The sequence below is a fragment of the Podarcis cretensis genome (assembly GCF_951804945.1).
Source record: "Podarcis cretensis genome assembly, chromosome: 14".
NCBI lineage: Eukaryota > Metazoa > Chordata > Lepidosauria > Squamata > Lacertidae > Podarcis > Podarcis cretensis.
In genome coordinates, this window is record NC_137183.1 from 46,710,326 (window position 1) to 46,730,807 (window position 20,482).

Sequence of the window (20,482 nt, forward strand, 5' to 3'; positions counted from 1 at the left end):
CTTAATATTCAGCAAAAGTGTATACACCTTAGAGACCATCGCCTTAAGGCACTTAGCAGCTGGCCTAAGATCTTCAAAGGCTTCTCAGGGTGCATGGAGCACCGTTTATCCTTAATAACCAGTTGGCAAGGGAGTAAATTTGGAACCAATTAACACAGAGATGCCTTAGGGCAGGCACCCCCAAACTGCGGCCCTCCAGATGTTTTGGACTACAATTCCCATCATCCCTGACCACTGGTCCTGTTAGCTAGGGATCATGGGAGTTGTAGGCCAAAACATCTGGAGGGCCGCAGGTTGGGGGTGCCTGCCTTAGGGCATCTTGACGTTTTCCAATAGAGAGGGGCTTCCCGTCAAAACAAAGGTCACGTACCACGGTTGACTTCTCTGTTTCCAAGAATAGAATCAATGACAAGAGGTTCCGGTGAGCCCCGAAGCCCCCGCTCATAGGAGGCAGCACCTGCTGCATCTCTGTATGAGTCACTGTTCTGAGAGCACCTCCTTCTAGCCTTCCCCTTCTCTGCACTGCAGAAATACTTGCTAGAAGGATGACCTTGCAGGAGCAGAACGTTAAAACGGTAATGCAGGAAGACAATGTGATAAACATGATGCTCACGCTTAAGTATGTGCTCGGCCACTGAGTTTATGGTCCTCTATAATCAGCGTGTTTGTATTTGTTTTGCTCTCATAACAGGATCGATGTTTCTCAGAATGACCTTCCCTGGGAATTCATGACCGACCGCCTACCCAGCATTCTGTTTTTCCCTCATGATCGGTAAATTTCCCCCTTTCTGGTTCTTTCTTCTGTGTTTTGAGGTTAAAATGCATCATCTATACAGTGGTACCTCGGGTTACAGACGCTTCAGGTTACAGACTCCGCTAACCCAGAAATAGTACCTCGGGCTAAGAACTTTGCTTCAGGATAAGAACAGAAATCGCACTGCGGCAGTGGGAGGCCCCATTAGCTAAAGTGGTGCTTCAGGCTAAGAACAGTTTCAGGTTAAGAATGGACCTCCAGAACAAATTAAGTTATTAAACCGAGGTACCACTGTATTGACAATAGCCTTAAAGCAGGGACACACTCTTCTCTCCTCCTCCTCCTCTCTCCACCCTGACCAGTGGCTTGCCAGTGGAGGCTGCCAAGGGGTTGCCATTGCCTGCCAGCTTCCTCTTCCTCTTCAGAGTTCCCCTTGTAGAACTCAGCAGGGAGGTAGCTGAGCGGACAACAAGAATTAGTTGACTCTGCCTTTCATTGGCTCCACCTGTTGTTGATGTCTCTGCCTTCCGCCCAACGGGCACCAGCCACCACTCGTCTGAACCAATCACTTGCAAAGGGCTTTCAAAAATTAGGCCTGCATGCATCCCATGGGGCACAGAATGCATCCCCCGCCCCAAACCACCCCAGCTGTAAAAAGAATAGAGCGGTCAAGGCTTCTCTTGGCTTTCCACGGGCATGCTGTGTTAACTTTCCATTCAGGGAGGCGGGCCTCGTGCCAGTTCTCAGCAGATCCTGTTTAGAAGTCCTTGCTGAATGGAAAAACAAAGCACCGAGCTCAGTCCATGTAGGCCTCTACCAGAAAGCAATCATTTGCAAAGGCTGGGCTTAAATTCCTGCGATAGGTAAAGGTAAAGGTAAAGGTACCCCTGCCCGTACGGGCCAGTCTTGACAGACTCTGGGGTTGTGCGCCCATCTCACTCAAGAGGCCAGGGGCCAGCGCTGTCCGGAGACACTTCCGGGTCACGTGGCCAGCGTGACATCGCTGCTCTGGCGAGCCAGAGCTGCACACGGAAACGCCGTTTACCTTCCCGCTGGTAAGCGGTCCCTATTTATCTACTTGCACCCGGAGGTGCTTTCGAACTGCTAGGTTGGCAGGCGCTGGGACCGAGCAGCGGGAGCGCACCCCGCCGCAGGGATTCGAACCGCCGACCTTTCGATCGGCAAGTCCTAGGCGCTGAGGCTTTAACCCACAGCGCCACCTGCGTCCCATTTAAATTCCTGCGATACATAACCTGAAACGTGCAACAAACCAGTCTAATTGAGGTGGCTCCATTTCCATTATCACCGCCGCTTTCCTCCTGGCGCTCAGCCACGAAGATTTCAGAAAGCTCTGTTGACCTTATTCCAGACAGCCTTATCACCACAACCACCCTTGCAAAGTAGGTCAGTATTATCTTCTTGTCGCTCTGCCCAGGGGGTGGAGCCGAGTCAGAGACTCAGCAGCTGCCTGAGGATACCTTGTCATAGCAGAGGAGAGGTCTGAAGCAGGGATCTCAGCCTTTTAGCTGCTATTTTTATTTTTCCCGGAGGAATTCTGAGCAAAGGCCGCAGAGTTTCAGTGGCAGGATCAAAACCCTGCTGCTATCCCCTTGTTCCGCGTGCAAAAATAGACATGCTTCTCGTGTGCCCTTCTCTGCTCTGTAATCTGGAGTGCTCGAGGGGGGCTGGGAATGCTGACTCTAGTTCAGTGACAAATTAATTAATCTATTTATTTATTTTTGCTTTTATTGCCTTGGAAGAGAAAGAATGCAGTTAGCCACAGGTCCCCTTGTCTGTGCCTGCAGTTGTTTTGGATTCCCCCACCCCCAGCTTCTTAGTGGTAGTTCGTGTCTTGCATCTAAGATGCAGCTGACAATGTCATTTGCTATTGCTCATATACAGCCCCAGAGGTCCGTTCTGTGTTGTCTGTAGTAATGGAGTCAGTGTGCGCTTCTGCAAATCTAGCATTGTGCCGATTAGGAACATTTTCATTTCATTTCATTTCCACAGGGAAGTTTGATGTTGCCAGAGGGATATAATAATATAATACTAATAATTTATTATTTATACTCCGCCCATCTGGCTGAGTTTCCCCAGCCACTCTGGGCTGGGGACATATACATATATAATGTATATGTGGGATTCAACAGATGTGCAGCTTGGACCGTGCTTGTCCAAAGTTCACGCAGCTGCTTTCGTGGACGTGTTTTATGTTCTTGCGCCTGCTTTGTTTTTCTCTCTCTTCCCGCTCTGGTTGCAGAGTCAAGGGAAGTTCAATCCTGTAGGAAAAACAAAGCTCACAGTAGGTGACCCATAAAGCTGCAACTGGGACGTCTTCAAGCCAGGGCAAAAGCCGCTGGCTGTACTTGTCAGGGCCAAGATCCTCAGCTTGCCAGCCTCTCATTGCATGGGAGCAGAGCAGGGCAAGGCAAGAGGGGGGGAGCAGCAGCCTGCAGCAGCTTTTTCACAAGCAAGATTTCACAAGCCAGCCTGAGCACAGCCAGTATTTCTTGCCCTTCTTGCTTCTGGGATGGAAACTGCCTGGGCAGATGCTGCAGGCAATTTGATTAAGCTGTCTTAAGTTTAGTATCTATCACAGAGTTCTAAAGGAAATACCAGTTTATTGCACTGCCAAGCTGGTCCCCCTTCGGGCTACAGCTCCCCTCAGCCCCAGCCAGCACGGCTGAAGGGAACTGTAGTCCAGAACACCCAGAGGAACCAGCTTGGCATGATTGCACAAGAGACGGTGCGCCAGGTTGCCTGCCATGTGAAACCCCACGAAGCAATCAAGCAAGGGCTTCTCAGCACATCTGAAACAGGTGTCTGTGGATAAGTGAGCCATCTAGAAAAATGTTTTGGTGTATGTGGACTTCTTGGTAAGGCGATTCCAGCTCTATTTTCCAGAGGCTCCTGTTGTGGCATGTTTGAGCCACACAACTTTTATCTCCCTCTTGGATCCCAGTGCTTATAAACATGCACAATACCGCACTAGGAACACCTCTTCCAAAATCGTATCCTAGGATGCGGCTTCCATAGCAGGGCAGGGAGTTTCTCCTGCCCAGCTGGAAGCACTGAGAGCTTCTTACGTATTTTATCTAGTTGCAGTTCCTCCAGCAACTCTCCTGTTAGTGTTATACCCTCCTCCCTGGTATGTGGATATCTCAGACTTGTAACTCACTGTTACATCTGAACTAAAATGGCCCTTCCACACAGGAAGAACCATTTTGAGGGCAAAGGGGAGGATCAGCTTGTGGTTTCTTTTAAAGCAACCCTTGTTTTGCAACCTCTCCCTTTGGGAGGTGGACTGTTGCCATCAACAATTCCACCACCCCAGAGCCAACCACAGCAGCACACGAGTTCCCAGAGCCTAATTTTTATACTGGAAGTGCCACAGATGGAACCTGGTGTTCAAACCATGTGCCCCTTTCCTTGTAGCAGATCTCACCCATTTCTCTTTATCAACTTTTCCCAGGAAGGAGCAAAGTGTGAAGTTCCCTGCGGAATTCCCGGTCACCCTTCCCAACCTCCTCAAATTCATCCTCTGCCACTCCAGCCAGCCCTCCCCTGCATCCGGCCCGGAGCCCTGCCTCAAAGGTTGCCTTCGGCGGGAGGCGATGCTGCAGCAAGGCCACATCTCCCACTTGCAGAGGGAGGTGGAGAAGCTGCGAGCAGAGATCCAGGCCCTCCACCAGGCACAGGCTCAGCTCCAAGGCCAGCTCTCCGAAGCCAGGAGGGAGGGGCAGAGGCTCCAGCAGGAGACACGCATCCTGAGGAAGCAGCATGGGGCCCTGCAGAGCCAGCGCGAACATTTGCAGGGGCTGTACGAGCAGAAGACCCGGGAGCTGGAAGACATGGCTGAGAAGCTGCAAGAGCTGGCCGACGCCTCCGAAAACCTCCTCACCGAGAACACGCTACTCAAAGTGCTGGTGGCTTCAGTGGAAAGAGAACTGGGGACCAAAACCGAGCCGGAGTTCAGCCTTCCCAAGGACGAGGAGGTAGAAGAAGCTGGCTTGGCTGCTGAACCAGCTCCAGACACTTTCCACGAAGCAGAGCAGAACGCCAACACGATCGAGGGCAGAATAGCTCCTGAGCACAGCAAAGAAAACTGGACAGAATAGCTTTTGTAAAGCAAGACACACACACAGAGGGATCCCCACGCAAATCAAGTTTAGTCTCAACTGAGAACATCTTTATGGAAACTTTATTGAAATTTCATTGTAAAGACTTTTGTGGGGGGTGGGGGGCTGGACTAAATAAAAATCAAAGGATATTTTTATAATGAGTCACTGAACCAGATAGACGAAGCCTGCGATGTTGACAACAGTCTGGGGACTGACTCTTAGCACTTTACAATTGCACTAATTTGATAGCTTTTGTATCAATTTAACCTAAATTAAAACGATTTGGTTGGAGGATGGCAGTGCAAAAGCTCCTCTTCTACTCCCTGCTGTCCTTAGTTACAAGCCAGAGCCCCTTTTTGGCTGCATCAGGTTTATCTCCACAGTTCAAATTAATTATGATTTCTGCTTCCTGGGTAATTTCCAAATTGGTCGCCTTTGCTACTTTCGTTTGTAGAATTGACAGGATTAAAAAAGTGCATGCAATTCCCCCCTTCACTGCAAATTCAACTTTACAAAAAAGGGGGGGCATCCCCCTGCCCCTTTTCTGAGCTTTTGGATTTGATAATTTTACTGACGTTTAAAACAAAAACACAATTGCCCTTAATACACAGTCCATTGAGATCTTGAAAAATAAATGGCAGAAAAGAAAACTAGCTCAACCTCCTCCTCGAAACCTGTTTTCTGGTTTGGAGATGTTAGCAACTTACATATCATTTGGGGAGGAGGGTTCTTACAACTTGTGCTGTTCTAAATTTCCTGTTGCTTGACTCACAGATCTGGTATAAAAGCAGTGGTTTTCTAAGCAACCCTGGGTTTTGGGAACAGAGTCTGCAAAGCTCCAAGCATGCATATGATCCCAAAGTTGATGGAGCCTTCTTTCTCCCTGCTTACCAGGACCTGTGTATATATGTTAATGCTGCCTCGCAGAAGACCCTAAGTCGCATTTGCAGCCTGAAGGAGTGGTGATGGCCACAACCTTATACAGTCGTACCCTGGAAGTCGAACGGAATCCGTTCCGGAAGTCCGTTCAACTTAGAAAACATTTGAAAACCAAAGCACGGCTTCCGATTGGCTGCCGGAAGCTCCTGCAGCCAATCGGAAACCCCATCAGATGTTTGGCTTCCAAAAATAGTTCACAAACCAGAAGTGTCACTTCCGGGTTTGCAACATTTGGGAGCCAAAACATTCGGGAACCTGTTCGACTTCCAAGGTACGAGTGTGGCTTTAAAGGGGCAACAAGAAAAATGCATGGAGAGAAGGCAGTGGCTATTAGTCATGGGTGCTAAATGGCACCAGCAGTGACCAGTTGTTGGGGGGCAACGAGGGGAAAAGGGGTGTCCGCGCTCCGCTTGTGAGATTTCTTGCAGACACCCGGTGGGGCCATTCTTGGGGACAGGAATCTGGATTAAATGGACCTTCAGCGTCTTGAAGCAGAGCTGCTTTTGCACTTTCTTTGACATTTTTCTATATTGGGGGGTATTAACTTCCTCCAGCTGTTCACAAAAATGTTAAAGTAAAAGTACAAATTAAAAGAGGCAACAAAGCAGATGGGATGCCAGCAGCAGGGACCAAAAGCCAGCTTAAAACCATCAGCCCCAGGACAAACACATACCTAAAACATCTGGGCAAATAATTCTGAGAAGCTCTCAGGTACAGGACTGAAGAGGATGCAAGCCAGTGGTAGTACAGTGGTTAGAGTGTTGGACTGTGACCTGGAAGACCAGGGTTCGAATCCCCACTTGGCCATGAAGCTTGCTGGGTGAAACCTTGGGCCACTCTCTCAGCCTAACCTACCTCACAGGGTTGTTGTGGGGAATTAAATGAGGAGCAGAAGAGCTATGGAGGACCACCCCAAGCTCTGTGGAGAAAAAGGGATTTAAATGCAACAAATAAGAACTGAAACAGAAATGTCCAGCCATGCCCCCAAGGTGGCCTCTGCTGCCAATCTCAAAGGGCGTGACTGCCCCATGGCTCCAAGGTGACTTAGGAAAAAGAGAGACACTCAAAAACATCTTCCAGCAGCCCTTCCCATGTTCTACTGGTCTGTCTAGCTTGACTTCCCAAGGCTTTGGGTACAGAAAGTCCCAACTCCCTTACGCAAGGTCCTCCTTCATTAAAAGCAGAGGTGTGTGAATCAGGAACTCTCCCTTCAAGGCTTCCCACAGACCCACCAGCAACCTGCACCAGGTCTGCATTAAATAGTCCAAACTGAATTTCTGTTGCATTTTTATATATATATTTCTCACATTGTATTTTATTGCACCACAGTTTTAATTCAACGGAACGTCAATTGTAATGCGATAATATACGGTGCAAGAAATAAAAGCACTAATGCAATTAGGAAAACATCTAGTGCAGCGCACTGCAATTGCTGCAACAGGCAAGAAAATCATTAAGCTGTCCACCAAAACCAGCAGTTTTCAAGTGGTCCGGAGGGGTGTGGAGTTTTGGAAACCCTGTTCTAGTGAGCACAAAATGTCACCAGAGCTGGGTCCTGCCTTGTTACTCTTCTACATAGAATTGTGGCGTTCGAAGGGACTCCAAAGATCATCCAGTCCAACCCCCCCCCCCCGCGATGCAGGAATCTTTTGCCCAATGTGGGGCTCGAACCCATAGCCCAGATATTAAGAGTCTCATGCTCTTCCACCTTTGCAGTGTCAGCTGAGCAGCGCTCGCTTCACTAATCCTAGTGTGGCATCAGCCGTGCATTGGACTCACAAAATATACACCTGTTGACCAATCATTGATCTGGGCAGGGAGGACAAGGGAGAGCCGCGTTCAAGAACAGTGCCCCGATTCTACACGTTTGCTTAAATGTTCAGAAGGGCAGCTGGCACACTTAGCAGAAACTGGGAGGGGATCTGGCAATGGAAGCACTTGAGTAACACAAGAGCCTACTGGTTCAGGCCAATGGCCCAAATAAGTCCAGCATCCTGTACTCACAGTGGCCAAGCAGAGGCCCGCAAGGAGGATCCGAGCACAAGAGTACTCTTTTCTCCTGCAGTTCCCAGCAGCTGGCATTCAGAACCATTACAGTCATACCTCGGGTTACAGACGCTGCAGGTTGCGTTTTTTCGGGTTACAGACCCACCCAAACCCGGAAGTACCAGAATGGGTTACTTCCGGGTTTCAGCGGTTGTGCATGCGCAGAAGCGCCGAATCGCAACCTGTGCGTGCACAGACGCGCCGCTGCGGGTTGCGAATGTGCATCCCGCACGGATCACGTTCACAACCCGAGCGTCCACCATACTACTCTCTCGGTTAGCTTGTCCCAGGCGAGAAGCAGCTAAGAGAGTCCTATGAATGAGGGAATAGTGCAGGCCTGCTGGAAATGAGACTGTTGGCCTCTGCTCGAGCCACTTTGGATCACACCCTGGGCTGCCCAAGCACCTGTTGCCTAAAATCAGAGGAGCTGGTCCAGGAAGCGCCGTCCCCCACCCTTGCTTGCCTATTCTCCTTCTCCCCGACATGCCTGCAGCAGCCCTCTCCTACTGCTAAGCAACACAGCTGGCAACAAATTCTAGAAGGGGAACAAAAACTGGTGGAATCAACTGGACCAAAGGAACAGAGGACTATATAACACAAGATGGCAGCCTGGGAGGCTCCAGGAAGGGCTGATAAGAGTGGAGAGCTGCTGCCAGTCTCTCTGTAGACCAGAAACCAGGAGCCCCATGGGGGAAAGGGTGACACTATTTGCTGGAAGCTGATAGCACAATTATTTGGGTGCAGCAGTAGCCAAAAGACTCTGTAGTGAGCACCGCAACAGGCCTTTGCAGCTGGCTCCCCTACTGCAGCCTGCTCCAGCCTTGCGTTTTCCTCCCTGGTGAGCGACACGTTTCCAAGGAAGGCAAGCAGGGAGGTTTACAAGAGGCCTGCAAATCTCCCTCTTCTCTCAAGTGTGGGATGCCAGCTGCCACCCCTCTCTGGGACCTGCCTTCTGCTGTCTACGACACACACAGGTTTCCCAGCACGTAAACAGAGCTGCAAATCGGTCCTGGGTCCATAGGACGGTGGGGAAGAGCTCTGTGCTGGGTTCTCAGAAATGGCTCCTCCTAACCCCATAGGGCAGCAGCCTTCGTCTGCCACCTTGGGCACTGTGCCATATTGCTGGCCCTCCTCAGCTTCCAAGAGAACTACAGGCAGGGGAACAGCAGGGCCCTGGCAAGAGCGAGGTTAACGGGCCATGCCCCTCTCTGTTCCTCTTTCGGCCTGGCTAGTCGATTCGAGGTACAGCAAAACGGCTTGAGAGGGGAAGTTTCTGAAAAGTAGGGGGTGACCCAATTTTGCAGAGAGCCTCACTGGTGATTAGGGTGCTTTCCCAGAAAAATAAATCAGTTCAATTTTTCTGTGCAAATTACTCTAAATTTACAGACAGTCATTTGCATTTTGAGAATTCAGAGAAGTTTCTGGTGCCCTCGAACAACAGTAGCCAACATGGTGCCCTTAATGTGTGGCTAGACTCCAGCTCCCTTCGTCCCAGCTGACTGACCATGGGGGCTGGGATGGGTGGAGACAAAGTCCAAAACTCGAGGGGAGCTATCTTTTATTTTACTGCTGTTTAGCAAACAAAGCTAACTAAGCACTTCGAAAGTGCCACCCTCGCCTGATGATGTATTTGCAGTTGGCACCCATATTTTAATTATTACTTAATGAGCTTTTGAAGAAAAATACTGGATAGTTTACGGGGAAATGTTCTGCCCCACTCCAGTCTTGCTTGAAAAAATAAAATAAGAGAGGGGGAGAAAGAGACTGTCTTCTACCACGAAACCTTACCAAAGAAACACAACTGGGGTATTATGGAAACCGGCAAAGATGAAAGAAACATGAACAAAGGAAATACTCTGTCTGCTCTGTCAAGTTATTTACAGGAGCCCTGTCATTTTAAGAAAGCAAAGGGCATTTTATTTACAAAATACACAGATCCCGAGCTCTATACAGCTGAGCGAAAAGTCATGTGGATCTTGATAAAACAAGAGGTTGTCTACAAGTGTCCTGGCAGCCAGGAGTGCATGTAAACCATCAGTGCACCAGCAGATAAATTAGGGACTAGTTACATGAGAACAGCTTTTAAAAGTGGGAGCCTCAGCAGGGCGGGAAAAGCATTTCTTTACTCACATGCTTACTACCAAAGCAGGACTGCTCAGCCACCAACCACCAAGTCCACCAGCAGCCTTCCGACTATGTACCCATATTTTTTGGGGGGGGTGGGGAGGAGAAAACACAGCTGTCATTAGCTGCTTGCTTCGGACTTGGTTAGACGTGGCAGCTTCCTCACAGCCACTACGCTTGCAGAGCACTCGACATCACTACGATCGGTCACAGCGTCACCAAAAAGCACATTTCTTTCCTTGCGCCTTTTTGCTTCGGCCCCCTACTTAAAAACACATTTTTTAAAAAAAACACACAATCAACCTGCATTCCAGGAGTTTTGGAGGAGCCCCCAAGCCCAGAGAAAATCCACTTCCCTGCTTTAACAACAGCTACAACAAGCTACTATGACTCGGAAGGGTTGCTCGCCAATGGACAAGCGGGCGGTTCAAAGGACAGCCTCTTCGACCCACAAGGTCCCCATCTAGTAACTAAAGGAGACACCTTCCTATCACACCTACCCGAAAAGGCCTTGAAGGAAATAACTGAGCAAGAGGTCCTGCCTGCCATAGAGAACAACACTTCCTTATTTGCGCTGGGAAAAAACATGGCATCTAGCAAGATCCCACCAGGAGCCAGGAAGGAGACAATGAAGCAGCTTCCGATCAAGGAAGACTGTCGAGAGCGGAAGGTGGGGTGGGCTGGGGGGCGGGAAGCAGGCTTGGAAAGGAAAGATTGGGCCTTAATGGATTTTCTAGCATATAGGTGGGTTGTTTTTTTTTGAAGGAAATTGAAGCATTAAAAAAAAACCTAAAAACACAGCTGCAACACCGCCCTCTCCCCCCAAAATGAAGCAAGTGTAAAAGAACCCCCCTCCCCGCTTCCCAACCCTCCCCCCCCCCCCCGTTTGGCTTTGGAGAAATCCCATCGGCGGCCATGCGTCTTCCCGGAATCCAGGAGCGCTGCTCTTCTCCCTGCCACCCCGGCAAAAGCGCATCCGTCCCGTTCCACGCGGAGGCTGCCTATGTACATGGCCAGTTCACAGTTGAAGTTCACATTATGTCAGTAGCTCCGTTCCGAAGAGGCTCAGTGGAATAATTCAAGTAACAGGCCAAGTGTTGCCATTCCCCTTTCCGGACGCCGCACCCCCCCCCCCCGTGTCCCCCAACTGTCCATTGCCGGCAATGGACCTTGTGCCAAAAAAGGAGGCGATGCTCAAGGGGCAGAGCGGAAGCAGTCCTCAGTGCATACATAGCCACAGGACAAACCTCTCGTTCCGGGAGGGCGAGGTTTGCTTCACAGTACCGGTTCCCCAAAACCCAGCCACGCGGACCCCCCCTTTCCCCAGACAGCCAGTTAGCTGTGAGCCTCGGTGCCGTTGGGGGTCAGCTTGGTTTTCCTCTCCATGCCCGGCCCGCGGGCAGAATACTGCACCAGGAGGAAGGGCTCTTTGGTCTCTCCCTCGCCCACGATGCTCTCCTCGTCCTCCGACTGGCTGATCCTCTGCAGGCGCAGGTAACACCAGCAGCCCAGGATCAGGGCGCCCAGAGCGGCAATAGCAATCAGGATGACGATGACCGTCACCACCCCGGTGGTCGGGCTGTGGTCCATGATCGACATGGCTGCCTCCTGACGACGACCGGCCACAGGCTGCCGGTTTATCCGTTTGGAGCCGGTCAGTCGGAAGAGGCGTTCAGCTGCTCCTTAGCTCCTGGAATATAAGGAGAACAGATTTCAATTCTTGTTTTCCAATTGATTGATTCCTTACTTGCTACACACAAGAGGGTCCCAAGCAGTGCTAGAAACTCAAGATGTATAAGCTAGGCGCTAATTAAGTTGGAGGTGTTAAAACACACTATAATTGGGGTCCTGGCCAGGGAGGCCTTGGGCTAAGGGCTGCAGCTTGGTGATAAGTGCTGCTGCTTTTGTGGCAGAAGGTGACAGCTGTAATTCCTGATATCTCCTGGCAGGGCTACGAAGGAGCTATTTGGAGCCTAGCATTCGGCGGACTAGTTTCTACCACTGCGTCCAACCCCCAGGAATGCAAGACTCTTTTACCCAATGGAAGGCTTGAACCCACAACCCTAAGAGTCTCGTGCTTTATCGGCTGACGTTTTGGAATCCAACCCCCATCAGCCCCCAACAGAACAGCCTATCATGGGGGATGATGGAAGTTGACTTCCAACCTAAGAGGTAAAGGACCCCTGGATGGTTAAGTCTAGTCAAAGGCAACTATGGGGTTGCGGCACTCATCTCGCTTTCAGGCCAAGGGAGCCGGCGTTTGTCTACAGACAGCTTTCCAGGTCATGCGGCCAGCAGGACTAAACCGCTACTGGTGCACGGAGGACGCCGTTTATCTTCCCGCCGCAGTGGTACCTATTTATCTACTTGCACTGGCGTGCTTTTGAACTGCAAAGTTGGCAGGAGCTGGGACAGAGCAACGGGAGCTCACCCCGTTGCGCGGATTCGAACCGCGATCAGCAAGCCCAAGAGGCTCAGTGGTTTAGACCACAGCGCCACCCACGTCCCTCTCGTCCAACGTACCCTCTGTCCAGGCAAGCCAGAGGCATCATCACAGCTGAAGGACAAATTCCGGTCAGGCAGAAACGCTCAAGGATGCTAAGCAGGGAGGATGAGGGGGTGTGGCCAAGAAAGGGTGTGGCCTGGGAAGAGTGCTGTCAGCTCAGCAGAGGGCCTTGGGGCAGGGCCTGAATTTGGTCCATCACTGCCCTACTGGGAGGGGGGGGAGCCATCCAAACCCAGATCAATGTGCTTTATACCTAAAAGTCTCTACAAGGAGATGTAGACCTTAGTGGAGCGAAGATGCTGCCCATTCATTTGCTAAGGTGCAGGTGGGTCCCGAGGGGCTTATCCTGACTCAACCGCAGTATCGCTGTCAGCTCACCACCCAGCCCCTTCCTGCTGGTCTTTTGTCAGTCGCTCCAAGATCTCGGGTTTGCTTTTTATAGCTATTCCAAGCAATTACCAAAGGATGCTTGAAACCTTGCCAGCATCCTTCACGCTCTCCAAGCATCGGGTGTCAAAACTGTGGAGTGCAGATGCTCAGGGCGGTCCTATGGAGACCCACAAGTTTCCGGAAGCATAAACCAAACTCCATCCATGCATTTGCCTGTGTCCGAAGCGCCCTGCCTCTCTTACACCCTTTTCAACCCGAGGGCCACATCTGATCCGAGCAGCCTCCCGAGGGCCAAATACAAAGTTCTTATAAAAATTCACTAGCGTTTTGAGTGTGAATTTCTTACGCAGGCACGCCTGCATTTTATTTTCACTACCACATACATAATTTTTTTAGCAACGCGTTACTGCGGTATACGCACTTTGCACGTTACTTGGCTAGAGAACGGCATTGCAAAACTCTTGAGAAGAGCAAATCTGGAGGGGGTGGGTGTTTTGGATCCCGTACTGTTTCAGAAAATTCAAGTTATAAAATTAAACATGAAATTGAGAAAGTGAGTAAGAGGAAACTGGGTGGATTCAGGACAGATTAAGTCCTTCTTCGCACAGCACATAGTGAAACGGTGCAATTCACTCCCTTGGGGAAGGCCACCCACTTAAAATCAGAGAATTGTAGCGCTGGAAGGGACCACAAGGGATCTTCTAGTCCAACCCCCTGCAATACTTTAAAACGACTTTAAAAGAGGATGGGAGAAAGTCATGGAGAGAAGGCTGGAATCCATATTGGCTTTAAGAAGAAGAAGAAGAGTTTGGATTTGATATCCCGCCTTTCACTCCCCTTCAGGAGTCTCAAAGCGGCTAACATTCTCCTTTCCCTTCCTCCCCCACAACAAACACTCTGTGAGGTGAGTGGGGCTGAGAGACTTCACAGAAGTGTGACTGGCCCAAGGTCACCCAGCAGCTGCATGTGGAGGAGCGGAGACGCGAACCCGGTTCCCCAGATCAGGAGACTACCGCTCTTAACCACTACACCACACTGGCTCCTCCACAGGCAGCAATGCATTTGAGTATCAGCTGGTCTCCCCACAGGCAGCTGGTTGGCCACTGTGAGAAGAGAATACTGGACAGGATGTGGGTCACTGATCCAGCAAGTCTGTGACCTCATGAATTAGGGAGATGCATATTAAATGCAAACCAAGCCCAATTCCTCCCTCATCCTGACTCACAGGACTCTCGAGGTTCTCTTCCTCACACCACAGCCAGGGAGAAAGAGAGTAGTAGTTATCCTCTGCTTCAAAGAACACAAAACTCTCAAAGCTGGCGCAACGGGTTCGGCGTCTCCACAAGCGCACAGCGCTGAGAAGGCGCTGCCGGTTGGCAGGATCCATGCCAAGAAAGGAAAGGGAGCTCCGGAATGCATCACCTGCTCTTGCCATACGAGGGGAGATGGTACCAGTCTGGCCTGCAGGGTGCAACTGCCTGAGGGTGCAGAGGCTGCTGGATGAGGCCCAAAGCACCCAACTCCATCACCGTCTCCTCACAGCGGCCAGCCAGATGCCCGCAGAAAGCCAGAAATCAGGAGCGGCGGGCAATGGCACTCTACCCATTTGCAATGCCCAGCCACTGCTGTGTAGACACAAAAACTTTAAAATGTGCTTGCAGTGTTTGCAAGCTGTAATTCTGCCCTGAAAAGTATTTTAAGCCACCGATATCTCAGCTTTGCTTGAAGGAGCTTCTTATTTCAGACTTTGTCAACCTGGTGCCCCCGGGACGTGTGGGGGGGGAGGGGCTGTAGGTCCCCTTTGGCCAGTGATCAAAATTAGCCAGGCACATTTTGCACCTAGTTATTGGTGCCTGGGTGCCAGGATGATGCCCGAAATCTCCAACTGGGGATCAATGGATCTGGACTGTTTTCACGCACTAATCCCCCAACCAGTAGAATTCTGTCAGCTATATTTTATCTGGGCAATCAGAATGAATTTCAGGAACCAAAATGCTTTTTTTCTGCACAGCCCGGGCAGGAGCAGTGAACATTAAGTTCATTGCCGTCGCTTGTCTTCACTTACCTGCCCTGCTCACAGTTGTGAAGAATACTCTGTTATGAATGGTCCTTGACACCATTAAGAAAAAGAGGAATAGGCCAATATATACAGTGGTACCTTGGTTTACGAACTTAATCTGTTCCAGATGTCTTTTCTTAAACCAAGGCATGCTTTCCCATAGCAGTGGGGGACTCAACTTACAAATGGAACACACTCAACAGGAAGCGAAACATGTTCTTATTCCAAGGTAACGTTCACAAACCAAAACACCTACTTTGCAGTGTTCTTAATCCAAGTTGTTCATAAACTAAGCTGTTCTTAAACCAAGGTACCACTGTATGTGGACAAGTGTCTTTTCTTCTTTTAAGTTCTCAACACTCTTATTCTAGCTCAAGTCTGTCCTCTAGAACAAGCTAGAACAGCTTGAACAAGCTAGAGAATCAATCACAGTCCATCATTTGAAAAATAAGACTTTAGAGCTGTCCTGCCCTCAAATGGCAACTGTACAATGGAAACCTTGGTTTAAGGAGCCATTTGGCTTCTAACACTGCCTTTGGCCTGCGTCAGTTGGGTGCTTATTGTGTCCTTACTAGCTAAATAAGGTTGTTTAGATGGGAGTTTACAGCTGCTTAGATGGAATAACAGATGGGATCTGGGTGGGGTGGGGTGTGGGGCTTGGAACGAGATCCCAACAAGTGCTGGAGGCAGGGCAGTGATAGATAACAGGTGGTAGAGAAAGGATAGCAAACATTCTGGATTAACCATTCCGGGCTTCATTCCACAGCAGTGAGACCCAAGTTAGGAGACATCTATGGCATGGCCACACTGAAGATGGCATTAATAGTAGCCCTATCTAAAAAAAAAAGGGGGGGGAATCTGGCAAGTCCCCTATGAGACTTACAACATTTGGGCTTTTTGATCTAGAAAAAAATGTGACTAAAGTTATGGAAATGCCAGAGGTTTATACATTTTTTAAGACCATTGTGGTTTTGACAGGCTTTTAATGTGGGATCCCTTAATCAGATCTGTCATTATCGATGCTAGCTGCTTGCCAGCTCGATTTTCCGGTGCTCCGTTTTAACGTTTCCAGAACGGCTGTTGCGCTTCACAGCCGCTGGGTGCCAGCCATTGGGGGGGGGGGGGCTCTCTGACCCAAACTGCAGTTTCTGAACTTGAATGTGAGCACGGTTAAAAGGTGACGTCGTCGCCCTGTACAGGACTAGAACTCAGAGCCATCCAGGGAAACTGGGGTAGCTGAGTCAGGACAGAGAAAAGAGCCCTTTACACAGCAGTACAGTGGCACCTTGGGTTACATACACTTCAGGTTACAGACTCCGCTAACCCAGAAATAGTGCTTCAGGTTAAGAACTTTGCTTCAGGATGAGAACAGAAATCGTGCTCTGGCGGCGCAGCAGCAGCGGGAGGCCCCATTAGCTAAAGTGGTGTTTCAGGTTAAGAACGGACCTCTGGAATGAATTAAGTACTTAACCCGAGGTACCACTGTATTAGAAACTAAGAAGCTCACTAGCAGGGCTTGAGTACAAGAGTATCTCTCCTGCTGATGTTCCCCAGAGACTAAGAACCACGACACAATCGTGACTGGATTCACACAACCATTAGCACTGTTTTCCTGATGTTTCCCTACCTGCTAATTGCAGCATTATATCTGAGCTTGGGCAACACAGACAAAAAAAAAACCCAAACACTTCCAGATATACAGTGAAATATAGCACAAGTGCAGAGCTCATTTCGGTGTTACTTGCTTCCAGAAAAAAAAATAAGTAAACGACACGGAAATGAGTGCCATATTCCGCTATATTTCCAAAGCCGTGTGAAGGCAGCTCAGATATAACGAGGAAATTAACAGCTGGGGAAACGAAACGGCATGTGAATGCAGCTAGTGTCAAAGTCATCTCTCTGCAATGTCGAAGTAGATTTTGCCGTCCTCTGAAGAAATCACTGCAAAAAAGAGGGAAAGAACCCCATATCAGGTCTAGATGAAGGGCTTTTTATCCTGAGCATGTTTTGAACACCAGCCTCTCCCAGGGGAAAAGCGGTTCCCCCCCCCCCCATAAAAACCAGGTAGCTGGATCTGCTCAGTCTCTCCTGGCACTGAGCATAAATCTCTCAGAACCTCACCAAGTCAGGGCAGGAGAACAACTCACACAAATCACAGCGCTAGTCATCGACCCAGACAGTGGTGACACAAAGTCACAAGGCTTCTGCAAGCATGTTTTTTTGAAAAAGAGATGGGAAAGAAGATAAGAGGCTGCAGGCCGCTCTTACTCCCAGTTGGAGGCCAGTTCATTAGGTCCACAGTGAGAGGGGCAGAAGTGGGGGTTATCCCAACAAAGTCTTCTATCAGGTGGAGGGAGAACCACAATTTAAATCACTGCACAACCTTTCCTCTAGATTAAGAACACAGGGATGCTGCAACTCTCCTCCAGACAACTGGTATTTGGAGGCGCACTGTCCCTAAACAATCGTAGTAAAAAAAGCCACCAATAGGGGATTGGGGACTTGACATCTTGAAGAATTGTAGAGTTAGAAGAGACCCCTGAGGTTCATCTAGTCCTGCAATGCAGGAATCTTTCAGCCCATGAGCTGTTCGAGAACGGAACAGGCCGTCTCAGAAAGCGGCAGTCTCTCGTTCATCGAGACAATTATGCAGCGGCGCTGGATGCCAACCCATCAGGGATGCTGTAGCAGTGGGAATCTTCAGCATCTCAAATGGGTTGGACTACAGGACCTTTGAGGTTGCTTTAATCACTTATGAGCATGGATCTAGTCCCACGATAATTCCCTGGCTTGGAAGAGAGGGGTGGGCCGCTATTACGGGCAGAAAAAAAACCACACTTAAAAAAGCCCTGTTTTTACATCACAGCACTTCACCTCCAAGGCAGCAGAAGCTCAAGGGACTGCTCTGGAAGTCTCCTGGTCTACAGCTCAGCTCCGCTTGGCTGTCACCATGTGCACAGAAAGCTGCTCTATGCATTGGGCCGTGCTGCCAATATTCAGCGTCAAGGATTCTCAGGCAGGGAATCTTTCCCAGCTGTGCCTGGAGACACCTGAGACTCAAGGTGGGACCTTCTACATGCAGAAGAGTTGCCCCACTGCTCAGCCACAACTCCTCCCAGAAGGGTCCCAGCTGTGTTTATAATCCAGTGTCCATTCCAGTCTGCGGGCAAAGAGGATTACATAATCCCATTCGTGCCAAAAGCCCTTGATGGTGGAGGAGAAACCTGGCTATCTCGAGCCACATGGCAGCTCTGCGGCAAAGCAGTCCCCGGCACCCGAAAAGCCGCCACCATAAACGATGCATGCAAACCCCATTGGCCAGAAGGAAATCAAGGGGACAGGTCATTTGTACATCGACGCCAAGGGGAGAGTCCCACACACTAACAACGACGCGTAGCACCAAGCAACACACAGACCGCCTCTGCTGAAAGGGCAAGCGCTCAATGGCTCATTATGCTCGCCAACCGACAGTTAGCCAAGGCTGCAAAAACTGAGCATCTCTCCCCAGCCAATGACGTTCCGCTGGCTGGAGGCATCAAAAGCTGTCTCCCATCCCCCTGGGAAGCCCCTTTCCCCTTGCAAGCAAACCCTGGGGTATTCAGTTCAGTTTCCCCTCTGCCTCCTTCAGATTCTGCAAATTCTCTAGATCCCCGGGGAAATGCAACACACAGCCCCCTTGGCCAGAAATAAACACAACCAGCTGCCCCCAACTCCCAGCGCCCGCAGTTGTCTGCTGAAGGCATCCTGACACCCCCTTCCTGACCACTCCACTCCCTGCACAAATGCAACCACAGCTGTGGGGCAATGCGAACCTTTGGTGCGTGACATTTGGGGGGGGGGGCAAAACGTAAACAGACAGAGCAGGCTGTCCTTTGACACGTTCCTCATCTCTGCCCAAACAGAGGGTCTGTTTGGTTTGGGGTTGATAGGAGCAGGGCTGCTGCAGGAGGAGGAAAAGGAAATATTCTGGGCGCAATTGTATATTTTTCCCCTGGGGAAGCAGGACGCAACTGAGTAAGAGCCGCGAGGAGAGTGCGCTGCCGTGGCCCCGCATGTCTTTGCATGCGCTGGGATGGCGACGTGAGCAGGGGGTGGGCTCTGCGCTCGGAGGCACATGGCGCAGAATGTGGTGGGGGGGGTGTGCGTGCATGCATGCATGCACTGCCATGGGCAGGGACCTCCCCCCCCCCCAATCTTCGCCTAAAAGACAGATTTTACGAGGAGGGAGAAGAGAGAAGGATGCCTGAAACACGCAAGTCTGGAGGGGGCTGGGATCGGGGTGGGGTGGGGGTTGCAATTCAACTACGGCCAACTATACCAGGCCTCTCAATTGGGTGGGGGGACGGGACACAGAAGACGAGGACCCTTCCACCTCCACACCAAGCTGCCCAAACCGCGCCCCACGCACTGGAGCTTTGCATGCATATTTTTTTTTTTGGGGGGGGGTCGGTTTTGCTACGCATGCATGCAACGCAGGCGCGGCTTTTGCAACCTCAGCAGCCACCCCTCCAGCCCCTCTTTCCTTCCCCCCACCAACCAGGCTGCAGCCGCAGCAGCTCGGCTGTGCGCAGAGCCGGCCTCTTCCTTTGTTCGCGGTGGCGGAGGAGGGGCGCGGGTGGGGGAAGGGGAAAGGGGGGAGAAAAAACGGGCAACCGCCCCCGCCGGATCGAGGGGTCTTGGCGCCGCACTTTCCGCCTCTGCACCCTCCGCAACTTTTCTGCAACCACCAAGGCTCGTCTAGAGAGAGGTGGCGGCGGCGGGTGGCGAGGGGGCTTCCCACGCGCGCCCCCCCCTTTAAACTGCGCCTCTCATTTTATTTTTGCAAAAGGATCTGGGGTGCGGGCCTAGCTTTCCGCCGAGGCCCCCACCCCCCGTATGCAAACATGCACGCACCCACACATGCAAGCAAACAGCCATGCATTGCCTTCCTTCCCCCCCCCCAGCCGCGATTCCCTGCAAGCACCCGCCTCCCCCCCCCGCGGGGAAGCTCACCGGGAAGGCGCCCCGCGACGCCCGCCTGGCGCTGCTGCCCCTCGCTCGCTGGCGTTGTTGTTGCTGCTGCAGCCCCCCCGCCGGTGCAGCCACCATCCCGGAGCCGCCGCCGCTGCCCAGCGCCCCGAACTGCTGCCACCCGCGCCGGCGCCCGCTTTATATACCGCGGCGCAGCGGCCAATCCGCGGGCAGAACTCCTGCCCGCTTAGCAACAGCTGACGGCTGAGGGGCGGGGGCGGAGCAGGCCACGCCCCCTTACAGCCCCCACCTGCCTGCCTGCCCCGCCCCCAGCGGCTCCCTAGCCAGGAGGGGCTTGGAGGTCTTTGGCGTTAAGGATGCAGAAATGTATTCTTTGGGTTCCTCCAGTTCTCCACATTTCCAGATCGGTTTGGCGGATAACACTCTTTTTAAAGCCCCCAGGAAAAATAAATAAATCAGCATTTAAGTGGGAATTTCATTTAATACAACGTGTTTTGTTTCTATTCTTTTGGCAGGCAGTATTGCTAGCCACATAAAGCGATTTCCCCTGATATTATTAATTGTCGTTATTT

At 50.9% G+C, this 20,482-nt stretch overlaps 2 protein-coding genes across 2 annotated transcripts in view; one reads left to right on the forward strand and one right to left on the reverse strand.

Annotated features, from left to right (window-relative positions):
• Positions 1-5,169, forward strand: part of TXNDC11 (thioredoxin domain containing 11) — a 40,619-nt gene extending 35,450 nt beyond the window's left edge. The window contains exons 11-12 of the mRNA XM_079953728.1: positions 692-772; positions 4,227-5,169. Coding sequence (XP_079809854.1) covers positions 692-772; positions 4,227-4,872 — 727 coding nt within the window. The 3' untranslated portion in view covers positions 4,873-5,169. The remainder of the gene's footprint in view (positions 1-691; positions 773-4,226) is intronic.
• A 5,102-nt stretch (positions 5,170-10,271) lies between these two features.
• SNN (stannin) lies at positions 10,272-20,067 on the reverse strand. The gene is made up of 2 exons (XM_079954101.1): positions 19,932-20,067; positions 10,272-11,674 (listed from the first exon to the last, which is right to left on the reverse strand). The coding sequence occupies exon 2, from the start codon at positions 11,581-11,583 to the stop codon at positions 11,320-11,322; it is 264 nt and encodes an 87-aa protein (XP_079810227.1). The 5' UTR covers positions 11,584-11,674; positions 19,932-20,067; the 3' UTR covers positions 10,272-11,319.
• Positions 20,068-20,482: the final 415 nt, after the last annotated feature.

Excerpts from the sequence above, each read along its gene's own strand:
- SNN (XM_079954101.1), bottom strand. The coding sequence starts at position 11,583 with ATGTCGATCATGGACCACAGCCCGACCACCGGGGTGGTGACGGTCATC.